Consider the following 18,452-nt stretch of genomic DNA (forward strand, 5'->3'; position numbering starts at 1 on the left):
ATTTCATGAATGTATTCAGTTTTAAGTGAATTGTAACATTCCTTCAAACATCACAAGCGTTCTCAGGGGCTGTGGGACAGCCTGCTTTATGCTGTAACCAAGTCTGAGTGGAACTTTTTACTTAGAGCTGATTTTTCCCCACAAGCTGCTGAAATCCACGAGTATACAGATTGGGCTGAAAATTGCTCTGCTGCCTGTGAGTCTGGAGTATTTAGTGGTACAAATGTAGGGTCAGTTGGTTGGGGGTTACTGGAATACAGCCCCCCCTCAAAAAAAAGGCCTAATTTCCAAATTTGCTGATGCTTGTAATCCTTTTTACCCTCACAGCCAGGGATAAAAATAAAGTCAAGTTACATATGAAACTGATACCAGTTGGCTTCTGATCTCAGCTGGTGAATCTTAACAAAAACAAGCTGTGTACAATGCAATTAGAATTTAATTCAGATTTCATGAAGAGCTGGGAGTTGGTGTGAATCAGCAGTTGGTACACAAAGAAGGAACGGGGCAGCTTTAGTTTCATGTTTGCTTTTCAGATTGGGAGTTGGCCCTTCTGGAGCATCTTGGAATGTGGGTAGCTGCTGACTGCCATGGGTTCAGTTGGTGCAGTGAGCCTATAGCTGTTCTGTGCAGCTGTTCTTTGATGGTTCTTTAAAATAAAAAGAGGTTGTTCAGACTGTATAAGTGTCAGAGATTAACTTCCCAGTAGGTGCGCACAATTACAATCAGCAAAATTTAGCCTAGGAAATTATGCAGGATTGAGTACAGACTCAAGAGAAAGGGCTAAAGGTCATCATGAGATCTATTGGATCAAAGTTTATTTCTTTACTTACAGGAAAATATAGAAATGTTTTCTTGAATTTATTGTGTCTTCTTAAATACAGATAGACTTTTTTTTTTTTTCACCTGCCACTCCTTTGAAAACTTCAGTCTACAATGCCAGTTCTTGAATGATCTGAAACTTCTCATTTTTGTTTTGTTTTCCTGTTACTAATTAATACCCATTAATTTCTAGGGCCAGCATTGTTTTTCAGCCTCTGTAGCTTTTCTCCCTCCCTGGAGTAATCACATCCAGCTTTAGTCTCTGTTTTATTGGATTAATGTCTGCCTCTTGAGTTGTCTAAGCAAACATTCCCCTGCTCTTTTTAGTATCTTTTCTGGGATCTGCTGTAATGAATTTATTTTTAAACTGGTACTGGAAAAGTAATTCTGTACAGTATTGTTGCTGATGCTGAGTAGTTCTGTGTATGAGATTTTGGGGTAGGAACCACAGGAGATGTGGAAAACACTGTGAAGAATCATAGAATAGTTTGAGTTGACCTTAAAGATCGTGTAGTTCCACCCTCCATGTGATGGGCAGGGACCCTGCTGCAGTGGAACAGTTCATCAGTTCTCATCAGCCCTGCTTGGACCTTTCGCTTTCTTAGTAAAATAAAACTACATCTTAAAATTACAGAAGTGACAGCTTGTCTTCTTCCCATGTGTCTAGGAAACGCCTGGAAGAAGCTCCACTGATGACAAAATCTTTCAAGGAGGCTCAGCTGAAGGAAAAGTTAGAGCGTTACCCCAAGGTAGCCTTTTTTCTTCTTCCAGTCCTTCTGGACAGTCCGGACTTGGGGGTTGACTAGCTTTAGGAATCAGTTGTGATCAACAGGATCTTGAGCTACTTATAGGAAGACTTTTCAAGTTCCTGTCCCTGTTAATTGTTTGTGGGACTTGCGTAACAGTTGTACCATGTAAAATCATCTGTCCCGTAAGGATATGTTTGAGAGTTGGGCAGTATAATTCCCTTTTTTTTTCCCAGATGTTTCAAAGCCCTTATATTGTGTGCACTTTGGACTGTATGACTGAGCTTTCCTGTCTGCCTCTCCTCTGCAGACCCTTACGTTACGATAGTATCTCATCACACATTAAAAGCTAAGATGCTACAGACTGCAGAGATATTACTCTGTAAATACGATCCTAACGCAGTTTTTGTCTTTCATGATATATTGCAAGGAAATAAGATATCAAGTTCCCAAGTTAAGTGCTTTCTGAAATGGAAAGGTGTGAGATGCTTCAGATGTATGGCAGGAGGATTCTAGCTGCTGTGGGCACTTCGGACACTGATGCGCTGCCAGTACTTGTCCATGGGTGACTTTCTACTCTGTGTCACTTAGTACAAGGAGTTCATATTCGCTCAGTAAGCGCTGCCACATTGTACATTGTGCAGTAGATAACTTTCTTACAGGCTTTGGAAGCCAGACCAGCCCCTGTTCTCTGAGGTACTGTACAGTAATTATTAGCCAGTGTGCTATGCCACCTCTGTAGAGTAAATGTCTCAAATCTCCCTGTTTAAAACCCCACTTGTTCGCATATTCTAAGCTAAGGACAGGTGTTACAGAACAGCCATAAACAATTGATCTCATGTGCTTTGCCTCCAACTCAGGTGGTGCTAAGAGTCCATTTTCCAGACCGTCATGTTCTACAGGGGTTCTTCCGTCCTACTGAAACTGGTAAGTGCAACCTCCTCTCCTGTCTGTGTGGCTGCAGAGAACCCCTCGCGTCATTGATGAGTTGCTTGACAAAAAAGTGGCTTGGAGAGATCTTTCTGCTGTTTGGGGAGATAACAGTGCTCTGAAAAACCAGCAGTAGCCAGTTAAATTGTCCTTGCAGGTCTCCTTCCCCCCCCCAGGGGATAATTGCCTTAGGTAAGGGGAGTTTATTTTCAAGACTCTTGATGGTGAAACATTTGTGCTCAGGAAACCATCCCACTTGACATCCCATTGTTTGTGTCAAATGGTGTGTTGCCCAGATGACTTTGGACACTTCCTGTATGTTAACACCTTGAAAATTTTGGGGAAAAGGCAGCCACATGGCTCTGCAAATCCAAGGCAAAACCAAAAGAAAAGGAAGAACAAAAGGCAGCTTTCCATCCTGAAACACGAATAACAGGATGAACCTTTCTGCATCTGTCAGTTCACAGAAAGCGCTCAGACAGACCGTACACGAAGGAGCTCTTGCTGTTGTTCATGGAGATCCTTTCTCTCTCATCTGGAAGTGGTGGTCAGCTGCACAATTTTTTGATACTTTTGTATGGAATGAGAACTGATAACCAGTTACCAGTCTCACCTGGCTGGTCTCTGCAAATCTCACAGTTGCTTTTGGATTTTCTATGAAGAACTTCGCTGGCATCTTTAGATTTTGATAAGGGATCAGCATGTCTAAATGTTTTTGTTTGTTTGTTTGTTTAGTTCGTTTTTTTTCTCTCCAAGTTACTTGTAGCAGTAACAATGCTCTTTTGAGGAAAAGGCAATCTACAACATTGTAGACGGTGGCTCTGTTCTTATAGGTTAGCCATTTTGCCCAGGACCTGAGGAAACAAATGTAGTTCAGCAGACCTTTCTCTTCTTTTTTTGTAGTTGGTGTTTTGAGAGACTTCGTAAGAAGCCACCTTGCAAATGCAGACTTGCCGTTTTACTTGTGTGAGTGTGCGATTGGTAATATTTGTCCTGCTTTCCAAAGCCTGTTCCTATCTGTGGTGCATATGGGATCTCATGAAGCCATGAGGTATGGCCCAGAGAGGAGTTCCTTCCCTAAAGACAACCTCAGAATGCAAAGGTGTAACCTGCTCCCTTAGCCACACTATGCTTATGCCTAATGAGAAGCCTCTGTGGGCAGTGTGAGTGTGTGACTCCTTTAAAGAGCAGTAGTCCATCCCATACCTGATGTATGTATTGTTTTGGTTGCTGGGTGGTCCTGTTTTGTAACTTGTTTTTTAACTTCAGTTATTGCACCTCCCAGAACCATCTTGAACGATGAAACTTTGACACTCTTTGAGGTAAGGACATTCGTTGTGCTCTGTGATTCTCTCTGACTTGCTGCTCCCCTTCACCCTGCCGTACGCTGTAGTAGTCACTTTAAAAAGAAGCTGTGTGGTGTTGGGATGCCTGTAGGCTTCTACTTAGCCAAGACTAACGGAACCAGGTGTTTTGGAGCACAAGCTCTTCACCAGAAGAGGTCCGCCTTGTACAACAATATGCACTGGTGTATTGTGACAGGGCTGAGGGGTCCGCATTGTTTCATACTTATGCTCAGTCCCTTACAGAGTCTGAATTGCATTTAACCTTGGAACATTATTAGTAGGGCTGAGCTGATGTGAATTTGCTCTGTCAGCAGTTGGACAAGTATAGTAGGAGCTGTTGCACCGGATTTGGACAGGTAACTGCTTTCAATTTCTACAGCAGCAGCTAAAGGCTATGTTAGTGATTATCAAAGGCTTAGATTTTTGCCTATGTGAGATTTATTTTAAACCCACTTGTTCATTGAGGGATCTGTACTCTGTGTAACTCTTCTCAAAAGCTGAAATTTAGTTTTTCAAATCCAGATTCCTGGATGTGTTTTGCAGATGTCAAATAAGGTGGTCTTGAATTCTCTGGCCATACTGTTGTGGCTGTGTAAATCACGTGTGTGTTAAGAGACTGATCAAGTGATTTTGCCAGTGACTTTGCCCCATACTCCCCCTGTTTAAGTTGTGCTGTCATTCAAGACTTCATGAACATTTGTCGTGTGATCCACTGGAGATCACAGGGTAGAGGGTCAGGCAGGCTGCAGTGGGAGTTTTTGCTTAGTACCCCTGAGGGGGCGGAAGGGGTGGAGAAGGGAGAGAGTTGGAGAAAAGGACTTTTCAGGCAGCATGGTGAATTAGGTAGGGATTAGTATGCCTCTGAAGTTGTTTGTAATGGAGCTTTCCAAATCCCACAACTTCCTGATCAGGCCATGTGGAAGAGATACACATGCAGCTGCTTTTAGAGTGTTTGGGGAAGCAGAGTGGGGGTCTCTGTTCACTGTAGGAAGTCTCTCCCCTTCCTAATGCCCTGTTAAGAATTCTTTGCTGAAATCTGGAGTTTTGTGAGTGGTTTTGTTGACATTGGAGTTCTTTGTACTGTCACTATGCCTGTGACAGGTTTAGCTTTCTTGGGGTGTCCTGAGCCTCTCGGGGATCGCAGCCCTGTGTGGTTCTGTGGTTCAGGAATTGCTGTGCAGTAGCTCTTGGCCTTCGCCCAGCTTCACAGCCTCAGGACTGCGCTGTTTCTGTGAGCTTTCTTACTCCACCTGACCATGGCCTCTGCTCCAACGTGCAGTGTGCCTGGCTGTGCTTCTCCCACTGATAGGAACGGGATGGTTATATGTTGATAAGACATAATGTCATCGTGAGTGGGGTGAACAACAATCTTTTCTTTTCAAAGCCATTTTGTAATTAATAGTGAAAATCCCAGTGGAAAGCACTGTGTCTTTGAGCCACGAGATTTTGCCATTTGGGACATGAAGGCAGTCCTCCTAGCTTCCTCTGGCTAGTACCACGTCACCCACATCTGCCACCCAAAGGCACACGTGATACCAGTGATGGGAAAGGCAAAGACAAATCTTATCATTGGATTTCTGAGAAATCCCATGGAGGGGAACCGGCTATGGTTGCTGATGATGTGTTTGAAAAACATTCAGAGGATCAGCAGATAATAAAAAGCGTTCTGCACTTGTTAGCAGTTCTGAGGTGAGGGAAGCAGCTGTGGAGCTGTGACTGGCACAGACTGGTCTGACATGGCCCAGACACACTGCTCACAGCTTTTCTCTATCTTTTTTTTTTTTCCTCCCCCTTCTTTTCAGTCCATGGCTATCACATCTGAGCACATCACTCGCCTCGAGTTCCTTTGTGCACATTTTCTAACATGGCTTTTGGAAAGCTTTTCTTATCATTCCAAAGTGTGGTCTTTCTGCAGCTCTCGCCAACAGAAGTCTCCTGCACAAAATGGGTGGGTGTCTTGTTTTTTCTAAGATTTGGCTGGGATGTACCCTGTAGAAGGGTTGCTTTTGTGTACTGATTTGTATTCTTCCATGGGAGATTTCTGCTGAAAACCCTAAGGTGGATGTTTGCCAATTTAAAGGACCTTTTGTCTGAGTAGTTTAGAGGGTGGATATGGAGCTGCTGGTTACAGCAGCAAAGGCTGTTACCCCAGATATTCTCACTTCTGTCACCTGGGCCACTGCATATTTCATTCTACATGAGCTGGATGAACAGTTTAAATACTCTGCAGGCTCAGGTCTCTTGACTAAAGCAGATCAGAGTCCCATAACACACAGATCCAAGCAGTTGTTGCTGTCTTGCAGCGGGTGGTAGTGGTGGGCTGAAGCAAGTAACCTTTCCTGGGGCATGGTGTTTGCTGCAGGAGGTTGTGTATCCGCAGCATCGTGGAAGAAAAGGTTCTGCTCTCACTTTACAAGAGTTGCTGCTGCAGTTGGCCAATCAACCCAAGCACACTCTCTGCAGAAGACCCTGCTATGGTTTGTGGGAGTTTGAAGAACTCGCTTGCAAGTTGTATATTTTGTCTTCTGTAGTAGAGTGTATGAACTTTGCAGAGTTATCTGGTGCGTCAGCCTCAGATGGCTGGAAATGTGCACACAGCCATAGGTATTGAACTTTCTAGTTTTCTTTCGCCTTACATATTCAATGTGACACTTCAAAATGTGTTCAGAAGCTCACCCCCAGAGTTAGGAAGGCCCATCCGGTTCATCACAGCTGCCTTGCAAAAATGAGTTGATGGCGAAAGGAGCAAAACAGAGCATTTTTGTAATCAACTTTATTTTCCTTAAAAATAAGGATTTTTAAAATCAGCATATATTCAGGGAGGATTTAACCTTGACTGCAGGGCTCTGGAGCACTGGAAGTGAGTGCATGACCTGACCCAAATGCTTGAAGCTAGCAACACTGATGAGGAGAGCAGAATAGTGGCTCAGCAATAAGGGAAGATGCGTCACTAGATTGGCAAGAAACAGCAGGGGAACTGATTTGCTTGAGGAGCAAAGAAGTTCTTGTGTCTGCAGGGTGAGGTGTGAGAAGGGAGCAGGCTACAAGGGGCCAAGGCAACTTGGTAGGGTAAAAAGAAGTGGAGAGGGAGCAGGAAAAAATGTATCTGGAGAGTCTGAGTTCCAGTGTCTATTTAGGGATTTAGATTTTGGGGCAATGGCTTCTGTGCTGCTGGGAATGTGTGCTGGGGGAAGGGCACAGACCGTGTGCGCTAAAGCCTGGAAGTTGTTTGGTGCAGCTGGGTGCAAAATGGCCATTACGTAAAACGGGTCTGCAGATCGGAAGAGCTGTGCTTGATGCCAGTGGCCCCGTCGCCTGTGTCCCTTGCCTGAGGCCCTTCAGCCCTTTCAGGTCATGGTCTTTTATGGCAGGAATGATTCTGTGTGTTTATAAACATGTTATTTGGATGAAGCATCAAACAGGAAAAACAATTCCTGCCGAGAACTCGTCATACCATTCTGATTACCCATACTGCTTGTCTGAGACCACGGTGCTCCAGCTTACTAAGATGGTGCCCTGTCTCCATTTAGGTCAGCTGATTTTGGGTGAAGCTTTGCTCCCCATTACCGGTGTAAATGTTTCTTCATCTTTAACTTTGCTTTTAGTCAGTGAAGGTTCCATGCTGTAACGTCTTTTGCTTGGGTAGGCTTTCCCTTCTGCTGCTGCCGATCCGAGTGCTTGGCAGGGGCTGAAGGGGGCTTTCTTCTCTGGGAAGAGACACATGCGGAAGTTGCTCTGGCTTTCATGTCCCTGGCAACTGTGTTGTTGTTGGATGCCCTTTTTACAGGCTGCTTTCCCTGAGCCTCTGTGCTCTCAGTAGAAATGACACTGGCCTGACCAGGAGCAAGAGAGGTAATGTCTCTGATGTTGGGCCAAGTAGGCAGCACTGGGAACAGGGCTTACTCTCTGGTGTTGCCTTCCAGCCTATGAACTTTTCAGTCTGGGAGGAAGTTTGTGTGGGTCAGTATCCTGCCTCGCTGCAGAGCAGGCTGCGGTGCCTGGTTCAGCACTGCACGGGGTTTGGCTCTGTAGGAGTTCTGTTAGCAGTAGGTTATCCTTCACTCTCCAGACTGCCTTGATGCTGTCTATAAGAAGCAATGGATCATGTCTGAGGTGGTAATGTGAGCCCGTTTGAGCATTCAGATCTTTATAAATGACCGAAATTTGTGTTGAAGCCGGTAGCAGGAGTCACTGCAGATAGTGCAGTACCATATTATCAACACTTCTCTTTCTCCACCCTCTCACTCCATTCAAGCTAGTAAGATTGGAACCACATTTATTATATCTGATGGCCTACAGTGGAGGGAGAACCTTTATGCTGCAAGCAAAAGCAGGGAAAAGGACAAACATTGTCAACTGGTTTGCCAAGATACTTGGGCTGAAAGAACTGTCTGAAGTGAATTCTTCCAAAATATGTGTGTATTTACAGTATAGTGAGCACACAGATTGGCAGCAATGTGGAGTTTTTGGAACCCATAAAGACTTCAAGGCATTGCTTTGATTTTTTGTTACTGCTGTTTTTGCTGGCTGCCTTATCCTCATGTCCCTTGAAGTGTTTTATAATGTTCTGCTCTCCAGAACTGATCAACTGCAGGCTTCCCTGTTGTAGCACTTGGCTTTGGACTACTTATAGTTCTCCTTGCTTGTTTGTGTTTTCCTAGGCTAGCTGGGCTTTTCAGAGTTGCTTCTTACTTTCTCTCTCCTCCCAGAATCAGACACTTGTGTAGTGCTTCTCTGCATTGCATTAGTGGGGAAAAAAAATCATTGATTCCTGGGTTAATATTAGGAAAGAGCAGAAGGTAGGAACGTCAGCTGCTGGAAAAGTCAAGGCAGCAGAAAGGGCATGAGGCCATCATCTGTCTTCAGAGGAGCTAAAGGCATCCAGAGGCTTCCACATAAATATTTAGATCTTCTAATCAGATCTTGGAGTGCAATGGGTGTTTCCTCTGGCAGGTACAGTTGGGCAGAAATGCAGAGGAGCCGTTCCAGTCTTTGCCTTGTGTTCTGTTTCTATATCCCATTTGTTAATGCCACTTAGGGCAATACGTCTGGCACACTTGTTCAGTGAAGCTGACTGCGGATCGAGCAGTGTGAAGCCGTCTCTGCTTTTGGCAAGAGTCTGAATGCAATTTCAGAAAAAATTACTTCATCAGAGTCCGTCTGTCAGAGGTGTTTCCAGTGGCCTCATGGTTGTTCCACTCGCTAGCAAAGAAAATGGCAGTTAATAGTGAAATGTCAGTTAACCGTGAATAGGATGGTCTTCACCCTCTCTTAGCCCTTTACTTACCCATTCAGGACTCTTTCCTCTGACTGGATTTTGGTAGCTGCTTTACATCCCATTTTCCTTGCGAGGTCTGTTAACCATGTGCGCAAAGGCTGTCCATGCCTGCTGCTTTATGCCGCCTTCGTTTGTGGCCAGGTGCTTTGAGGCAGGCCCTCGCCAGGCTGGATGGATGAGTGGAAGTTCTGCCAAAAGCGCATTTTCTTTTGCTGTTGGTGCTGGAGGCCAGAGCTGTCTGATGTCAGCTCAAGGGCTCAATGAATTACCTTAATACCTGGAATCCTTCTTAAGAAGACTTTTCAAAATAGTGCTTTCAAATCTTATCTTTGCCTTATGAATTTTAAACGTCCCTTGCTCTGGCTGGGTCAGAACTGCTCTGTATTGGTTGCAGAACATCCATCATCTTTGACAGTCACAGTCCACATTGAGCAACTTTGTTCTCGAGTTATAAACACGAACCACTTAGTCAGTTTACCCCTTTCACCACGGCTGTAGTGTTTATTTCTGTTTCAGCGATGCTTTGCAGTCTTGCTGGAGAAGCTTTTGATCAACCGGCTTTCCGGTTGAATTTTCCAAGAGCTGGTTTATGTGTTTGGGGTGTGTGTACTATGCAGTATTTCATGTTGGTAGCTTGGGTTTCTCCTTCCATGCGCGTGTTTCTTTGAAGTGCTTATTTTCTTATTCATCTCTTAACATCAAACTAACAGCAGACCTGTGGCACTCTAATCTTTTCGGATCATGTAACGGAAAGAATGCTTCTCCTTCTGGCAGCTGCAAGTTCCCCTTAGACAGCAGTCTCTGCCCGCTCTGAAAGCGTCACTGTCAGTGAACAGAATAACTGCATGGTCACAACATGTGTATTTTGCAGTGCTGTGTTCTAGGTTCTTCTGAACGTGTGTTTCTGGAGATACCTAGTGGGGGAGGAAGTGTTGAGGCATTTTTTGGGGATGGTTCTGCCTGAAGTCTTTCTGTGCTCTAGAGAACAAGTTGCTAAAACATGCAGTAAAACAAAGCAGAAATGTTTCTCTTGTGCATCACAGCTGGATTTGCAGGAGAATGTTGTTCTAGCGTAGATATTTTTATCATGGAATGCAAGATGCAGAAGCCCCAGGGTACCACTCTCCAACCCGGATGCCCTGCAGTCATAAACCACGCTCACCACTATGGTGTCCAAGTAACTGCCCCTTGCCTGTCTGGAATAAAACTTTGAGTTACTTAGCTCCACAGTTTCAGACTAAATGTGGCTTCATGAGCACCAGCCTGGGCTTCATATTTCAGAAGTGGAAAGCAGTTATTTGAACTTCTGCAACTGTAACTCAGTAAATTGATGAAGCTGTGTGATTTAGATCTTTTTAAAACCAAGGAGTTGGTTGTTTGGAATGATAGCCCTTAAACGGGGAGAACAGTAAGCGGGGATGTTGGCTTCCTCCACTTCTTGCCTCATCAGTGACTTTTGGATCCCTTCAGAAGAACTCTGTCCTGTGATTAAGGCCTTGGATGGCACTCTGGAGACTGACATCCTTAGTGCTCATTGCTGCTGCTGCCATCCTGTCTGACCTTGAATAAGTTATTTAATCTCTTTAGGTCTTAGTTTTTAATTTGCACCAAAAAAACCCAACCCCAAAACCTCATCTTTCTTAACATTTTTATTTATACTGCATGTTGCTGCTCCTTACACATATAATTGGACAGTGAGACACCATTTTCAATTGGATTTCTAGGTGCTGTTGCAATAAAAACAATAATGTCTCTCATAAATGTGCCTTACACAGTTTGATTTGAACGTTATCATTCAATAGATCAATAGCATCTTTTTTCCCAGTCAGAATGGGATTGTATCTTTGACTGGAAATCCAAGCAGCAAGGAGGAGAAATATTGGATGTTCGAGTTGGCTCATTCATATTGTAGTATTTCTTCACGTATAACTGAATAGAGTTGTTTTAATATTTGTTTCAAACATTCTGTGATTCTTTCGGTTGATCTCATAGACTCGGAGTGACTCTGAGGGGTTTCCCAGGCTCTTGGTTCATAGATATTCCTATAAGAATCCTGTGCAGTGAGGTTAAGAATAGCAGAATTGTTCTTCTAGAGATGTTGTTATATCCATTAGAACAACTGCAAATGAGGAAATACCAGCTTACTTGAGGATATAGTTCAGGTAATGGTCTGCCCAAGGTTTGATCCTTGCATTCATAGCAGTGTTAGAGAGTAGTAAAGGCTCCAAGTATGGGCTTGTATGTTTTCCTGGACTGCAGTTACTAAAACCTTGTCATCTCTATGCCAAGACATTCCTTGGCCAGTGGAATCATTCCATTGGCTTTTTTTTTTTTATTTGAAATTGGTATTGATTTAAATGCTTTTGTGTTACAAAAAATAATCTCAGACAGTGTTATGTCCTGCCAGTGACCAGCTGGAGGATTCCTGGGGCGATCAGTGAGATGCAGCTCGCTGCCTTCTGTGCCAAATCCTCACTGCATGCTGGAATGGGGATGGTACACGAGGTGCTGCATGGAGGAAGCTGGACAGAGCTGTAGGAATGAGCCAGTAGTCTGTCTGAATTGAAGAAAAAGAACTTATGGGATGCAAATTTGGCAAGAGGGGACTCTGTGTTGGCTGACTCCTAGGAAGGGATGCAGGGAAATGAGCCATGGGAAGAAGGTTGTGTTCTGTATACTTCTGAGCTGCTGTCTCGTTCCTTGAAGTTTCTTTCAATAAAAAGATCTTGAACTGAAATATTCGGACTGATGTTTTGCCAGTAGTGGGAAATGGTTGTGGAGGTGGATCCTGAGACTCAGAACTATGGTTATTTGTCAACCTGTGAGTAAACAGGACAGAGGTTTATACTGGGGTGCATTCTGTCTGTGTGTTTGTGTGATTGAGTGTGTCTGTCTAGCTCTTGGTCTGCTTTCTCACTCTTTTTCTCTTTGTGCCTCATGCAAGCCCTGCCATGAATTTTCTCTGACCCCTTGGGGCCATTCCCACATGGAGCTTTGATGTGTGTGCCCAGAGCTTGATTGACAAGGAAGTTTCAGTGGCGGCAGCAGGGGAACGAAGAGAAAAGGGCAGGGCTTTGAACTAAAGGGCTTTGAGCTCTGAGATGCTGTGCTTACTTATCTCCTTCAGAATGTTAATTATTTACCAAGATAATTGGTCGGGAGGGGAAAAATAGAGAGGGGAGGTTATTAAAAAATTCCAACACTAACATGCTACAAAACCTCATTTTCCAACTTGCAGCTGGCATGAAAAAGATGTTGTGTGTAAAAGGGCTTGAGTGCATGTGTGTGTTGGGGGGGCCCTTTTCAAGGCACCCGTTTCCTAAATAGAGAGATCCCTTCAGACGAATGCAGTGGAAACATCAAAGCTGTTGCAAGAGTTTTCTCTGGGGTTTCTGAACCATGTCTGGTACTTTTTAATTAAAAAAGTTTATAGAGACCCGTCTTGTGACTGGAGCAGGGAACCTTAGGCCCTGTTGGTCGAAGAATGAAATATTAAAAGACTTAATAAATAATCATTTCTGCTCAAACATCAGTTCAAGGATGTGAAGGTGCTTGTCTGCTCTACCAGGAGCTGTGACTTGGAGCAGACTGATGAATGTCTCCTCCTCCAGTCTAACGTGATGTGGGCCATGCTGCGTGTGAAAATCTCCTACAGCCTTTGGGTCGATATCAAAAAATCTGTAATGCCACATGCTCGTTTGAAGTTTGTAATGAGGAAGATAGGTGAAGCTGTTTCATTTTACATCCAGTTAATATGGTTTTATTAGTCTCTCTGTTAGGTAGCAATCAACAGACTCCTCCGTGAAGACTGGGGTTTCTTTGAGTTCTGGTAATTGCTGTGCTGGATCAGGTCCAAGGACCATCATTCCAGTATCCTGACTGTGCTGATGGTGGCAACAGAGGTTCAAGAAAACTCAAGACCAGGCAGCCTGTCCTGCATAATTCCTGAGTTTGCATTAACAGTATAAAGAAAGGCAGTTTCTTGCTCTTATCTATTTATTTATTTATTGGATTAAGGTGAGAAAATTAGTGTTATTGTTTTGCCAGGGTAAGTATAGACCGTTAACATTTTCTGTACAGGCTATGACAGTCCTTGCCTCTTTTACACTATAATCAACTGATTTCTTTACCTGTCTCAGTATAAGGCCTTCTGAAAGCTTAAAATGATTCTTTCAATTAGTTTTTCTTTATGTAATATTGCACTGACTTGTTGATTCTGGTAATAAGTAATGATATTTTTCTTTTGGAATCGTTACTGGTACAGCTGGTTACACCGTATCATAGTAATCTTCTGCAGATCACCTTCAAACTCTTGTAACAATCAAGGCTGTACATGCAGCAGTGTCTGTTTTTAGCAGGAAGCTTAATAGTTTAAGTTTCCTATTCTGCAATCCCTTGAAAACACCTTGATGTACCACCTGGACATGGTGATGTAGTGCTTTCTAATGTATCATGTAGTTCTAGCAACAGTTGCCCTACTTCTTCATTTTGATATTCAGAACCCAGCTGGACACTGTGGTCCTCAGACACCTGCTCTGGTGGACACTGCTTGGAGCAGGGGATGTGGCCACAGTGGTTTTCAGAGGCCCTTTCCAGTCTCAGCTGCTCAGGGATGCTGTGCTGGCAATGACCTTGCCTGATATTTCTGCTCTTTCTGCTTAATCTTACCACTTTGTAGTTTGCTACCCATCCAGAACAAAGCTACTCTTCTTCAAGATTCCCTGATGATGAAGCTGATCCACTAGCTAATGCTGGTGTTTTGCTGGAGTTCACATTCTGTTCATCATTTTTATCTGGTTTAGAGATAGATACATAAAAACAAAAATAATCATTGATAACATTTGCAGATGAAGTAAAGATCATCGGACTGATAAATGTAGATGTGTAAAAGACAGTGCTACTGTTACCCAGGTCACATAATGAGCTAAATGGATGAAAAAAAACCCAAAACTTTGAGTATGGCAATTATCCTAACAAATAGGAACTAGGAATTCAGGCTGGGTTTACAAAAGAATAGACTGCATCCTGGAAAGCTGTTAAAACTAGACAAAGCCAACTAGAGATGGGGTATAAATGTAACGGAGTAATCTAGGATAGATTTCTGAGGCCAGAGCTGGATTTTCCTTCTCTAGTTGTCAGTCAGTCAGATCTCAGAAGATTCTTTGTCATACTCAGGTTATATGCTCAGCAGTGAAGGGTGTGGGTAAATGTAATGGCCTGGGATACAAGGACAAAGGAACACAAGTGGCAGGCCCTCAGCTCAACGAGTGCTTGCTGGACGAGTCTAGTCATCTGTGTGTAGTCAAATAGATCACAGAGTTTTGCTTCGTGTCTTACCCTGAGTGCCGTGTGCTCTCCACAAGTTCAGCCTTTTCTGGATTATAGAAGGTTCATTGACCTCAGCTTAAACTCTACAAGTTTCTCCATAGCTGTCTAACCTGTCTCTAGTGTTGACATTGAACTGTGAAAGCATCTACTGTCAGTGATCTCTTCTCTTTTTGCTGCAGGCTAAGCTCTTTCCAACTGCTGTCATTCACTTTGGATCCAAGGAGTGCAGGGGTGAGTGAATTTCCTCTCTTCTTTGCTGTCTGTGTCACTCCTGTAGTAGACCCAGAAGAATGACACCCTTACGTTCAGATAACGCAGTCCTTGAATGCTGATAAATATTCATGTTCCAAATGGCCAAAGCTCTCTGGAGCTAGCGTGTTCAGTTAGCTTGAGCACAGATGTCAATATAGTACTTTTTGTGTGAGAGTTGTTGGGCTCTGGAGTAGGTGTTGTCTGCTATGGGACAAGAATGATAGAAGAACAACTCTGTAAAAGGAAATTTGGTTGTTCAAAATGTTAACTAGACAAAGGACTGTGTACTGTACTTTGTACAGACCTCCTGTTGTACCAGACTGGCTGGAGACGGGAGAACAGATCTGAATCTTTGATTCCTTGACAACTCTGGTTTAGACTTAGAATCTCCCTTTCTCCTCAAGATTAAAGTATGCTCTGGCTTCACGTAAAAGCTTGAGATGCAGTTAGTGCTGAAAGAAAATGTTGAGATCTTGAGGTCTGAATGATGAAATAGGGTGCCTTGAGTTGGGGAAGAAACTGTCAGAATTTAAAATTGTCCTGTGTCAGCGGGGGGGAAGGTGATGCAGATTTACTGTAGTATACAGTAGGTATTTGCTGAGCCAAGCTTTATGTGATTCTATGATGATTGATGTCTCTGTGGTACCAAACAAGTGTTTGGGTTTCATTTTTAAACAGACTGTTACCTGAAATCGGACCTGCTGAGCTCGCCAGTTTCTCCTTCTGCGGCTGATCTGTTAGTAGCCAGGTACATTGGGACTGTATAGAATTGCAAATGGGCGAGTGTTTCAGGGATGGGAAGCATAAAATGAGCCCATCTTCTACCAAAGAAATGTGCTCTGAAGATACTGGGACTTTATTTTCTCCTGAAATAGTCATACTGTCATACTTGACTCGATAGCTTTCCGAGTCCTTCTTTGTAAAGCAGGATTTTAGTGACTAAATCAAGTAAATCCTAGGGCTTTTATAATGAAAAAGAAGAATCTTTTCGATCTGACTTTAAAAGCTTAAAGGTGGTGGTAGTGGTTATCAGGGGGCGAGGGTGAAAAAATTAAGTTTAATTCTACTTGCTTGTTTTCTTCCTCAGATGCTTGTCCACATCACTAGCTCCTTCTGCCTCGTCATCTTTAGAATCAACAATTCCATCACTATCTGAACCAGAAGGGGGAAGTGACAAAAAGGCTGATGAGCGGCCAGAGCCAGCAAGAGTGCACGATGCACCACAGGTGTCGAGAAGGGCCCCTGGGAAAATGCCCAAATGGCTGAAGCTGCCAGGTATCATGAAATCAGAGGAGAGCTCTGCTCATTCTGGACTCCCTGGAAAGGCAGGCTGCTATGACTTCTGTGATTCTCCTCTGTACCGAGTGTGTTGGATGGTGACAGTGTTCTTGAAGACGTCACCATGCGGCTTGCAGGACACTTGGTTCAGTGGTTGTTCATCACAAATCAGTTTGTGACCTAAATCCCAGCCTTCACTGGAGAAGCGCCTGAGCGCAGGCTCTGGACTGTGTTGAGTGCGGTGTCTAATCTGTGTGATTGCAGCATTCTTAACTGTGTTCTGGGCTTAATGTGTTGAATTTTCCTCTATGCTAGTGTAGTTCAAGTGCTAACTGGCATGATATTCCACATACTGAGGGCCCACATCATCTGTTAAACCTCCGCTGTTATTTTTCCTTTGCTGGTATAGTCTGGTTTAGTACTTTCTCTTGACTTTTTTGAGCTGATCTTTCTGGTTTTAATCTTCACTGTGAAACAGCAGTGTTTTTTCCGTTGTTAAAATTGCAACCAAGTTTCCATTATGAAGTTTTGTCTTGGTTTATCCTGATCAGAAATCTGCAGTTTTGTTTTTAATCTCAGATCCGATAGCTTTTTTGTGGTTTTATGTGAGAATTTATGCAAAGTATGAAGTAACGAGAAGGATTCCTGAATTAAACAATTGGCAATGTTCACTTTTTTGATGCAGCAGAAAAGAGGAGTGGAGGGGGAAAAAAAAAAGATATTCAATCAACTCCTTTGATGGCAATAAAACTGGGAAGAATTTTATGGAATTCCGTGGCTAATAATGTCAAATCTTAACTTCCTGAATGAGAATTTCGGTATTTGATTCTGGAAGATGCTGTGAGTCTGTGAACTCCAGCATAGCATGAGGTGTGAAATGATCGCTGGAAGGCGCACACAGTGGGTTGGTGTTTCCCAGCTGCGGCTGGTCTGCTTTAGGCTGCTACTGGGATACTGATGTGGATCATGTGGGAAACAGCATCTTTACTGTGTCCCGTTTCTGGTATGCTTGAAGCATTCCCCTTAAGAGTAGAACTAACTTTCTTGAGTAAAGGTGATCTGGATAAAGTATAAAATAACATCTTATCTACCTGTGGAGGTTACGCATTAACAGCTGATATAAAAGGTCCGTAACATGTAGGATAAAGTTCCATGTTTCAGAAGTTATGATGGTATTCACTGTTCCCTCTCCCAAACGAGTGCTCCTGCATGCTACCCAGACGTTGCCTGAGCACAGCAGCGTATAGAGCCCTGAGCAAATAGATCGCGGGATTGAGAAGCGATGCAATGTAAGTGACATAGTTAAGTGTTCTAATGCTCTTGCGTTTATTTTGTAGGTGGGAAGAGATGAAACATTCCACGCTGCTGGATCCGTGAGCAGTCAGCTGTACCTCTCTGCTTGTGAACTTATTCAGAATGCGTAAGAAATTGTTGGTGGCCCTGGAGAGATCTAATCTGTATCAATAGTGGTTATAAATAAAAAAAATGATATTTTGGATGCCAGTTTCACCTTGGGAGGAGTGGAAGGCCTGGTTGTGGTCTGCGTGACTGCAGAAGCAAGGTTAGCAGTTAAATTTAAGATTTCTTGCATGCAAGTAATTCCTATGCACTTTCCACAAAGGAATTTCTTTCTATCCATATTTTTAAATTCAAATCTTCCCAGTTCTACCTTCAATGGTAACTTGAGTTGAGCTGCTTGAATTCTAGTAGCAAGGTACAGTTTGATTCAGTTTTAACTACAGTTAAGTGCTGCCTGGATTGAGACTTCTTGCTGCTCCTCACTGGCTGGGGTTAGCGCTGCTGCTAATTCTGGGCATAGGTGGCTGGAAAGGGAGCAAAGAGGGAGCACTTAGGTCGCTTAGAAGAGTTCCAGCAGGCTTTTCCTGTTCTCTTGGTCTGTACTTAACATCGATTTCAGTTGCCAGAATCCCCTTCACAAGAACACGGGTACCTGTTGATAGACTGTTTCTGCCTCAAGCTCTGTGTTTTGTTTTCACTACTTAAAATTATCATCAGTAATTCTGGTGAGGGGAGTAACATCCAGTAAAAGGGTCTCTTCATGTGACCTTCGATTTAGGGACCCTGTGGTCCGAATGTTTCCATGGCAGTGACTGCTCTCTGCAGTGCAGACAGTGTACGGAGGGGAGCACTAGTCTGGACCATGGCCTCCGGCAGACCTTGTCCTGGCAGGAATATTGTTGGTTAGAGTTGTGCTTAGCGTTGGAGGTGAACTCCATACTGCCAGAGTAGCCATGGTGCTATATTCTATTTGAAGTCTTCTCCATGGATCAGTAATTCCTATTGGACAGCTGGGGTTCCATGCTACAGTTATAATGCATTTTCCATTTTCCTTGTGTAGACAATTGTTCGCTGACCTATGTGTGCATCTGCACAATTTGTAGATGTAATAAAGCAGAGTGGCAATAGGAGGCCTTTTTGTCGGTCTCTTTGATAATACGTCTCTTCCCCCAGTAC

General features: G+C 43.5%; 1 protein-coding gene across 7 annotated transcripts in view; it reads left to right on the plus strand.

The window, feature by feature from the left end:
• The window catches only part of ASPSCR1 (ASPSCR1 tether for SLC2A4, UBX domain containing), a 50,076-nt gene extending 31,673 nt beyond the window's left edge, over nucleotides 1-18,403 (plus strand). For 3 of the 7 annotated variants that reach the window (XM_054083593.1, XM_054083594.1, XM_009559010.2), the window contains 8 exons: nucleotides 1,487-1,568; nucleotides 2,426-2,492; nucleotides 3,399-3,461; nucleotides 3,765-3,817; nucleotides 14,627-14,678; nucleotides 15,378-15,447; nucleotides 15,787-15,974; nucleotides 17,315-18,403. In XM_054083593.1, coding sequence (XP_053939568.1) covers nucleotides 1,487-1,568; nucleotides 2,426-2,492; nucleotides 3,399-3,461; nucleotides 3,765-3,817; nucleotides 14,627-14,678; nucleotides 15,378-15,447; nucleotides 15,787-15,974; nucleotides 17,315-17,328 — 589 coding nt within the window. In that variant the 3' untranslated portion in view covers nucleotides 17,329-18,403. Of the gene's footprint in view, nucleotides 1-1,486; nucleotides 1,569-2,425; nucleotides 2,493-3,398; nucleotides 3,547-3,764; nucleotides 3,818-14,626; nucleotides 14,679-15,377; nucleotides 15,448-15,786; nucleotides 15,975-17,314 lie in introns of those variants that run through there. The other 4 variants (XM_054083592.1, XM_054083595.1, XR_008452908.1 and 1 more) reach the window with 3 other exon arrangements.
• The last annotated feature ends 49 nt before the right edge of the window (nucleotides 18,404-18,452 follow it).

This window comes from Cuculus canorus, chromosome 18, assembly GCF_017976375.1.
Source record: "Cuculus canorus isolate bCucCan1 chromosome 18, bCucCan1.pri, whole genome shotgun sequence".
Classification (NCBI taxonomy): Eukaryota; Metazoa; Chordata; class Aves; order Cuculiformes; family Cuculidae; genus Cuculus; species Cuculus canorus.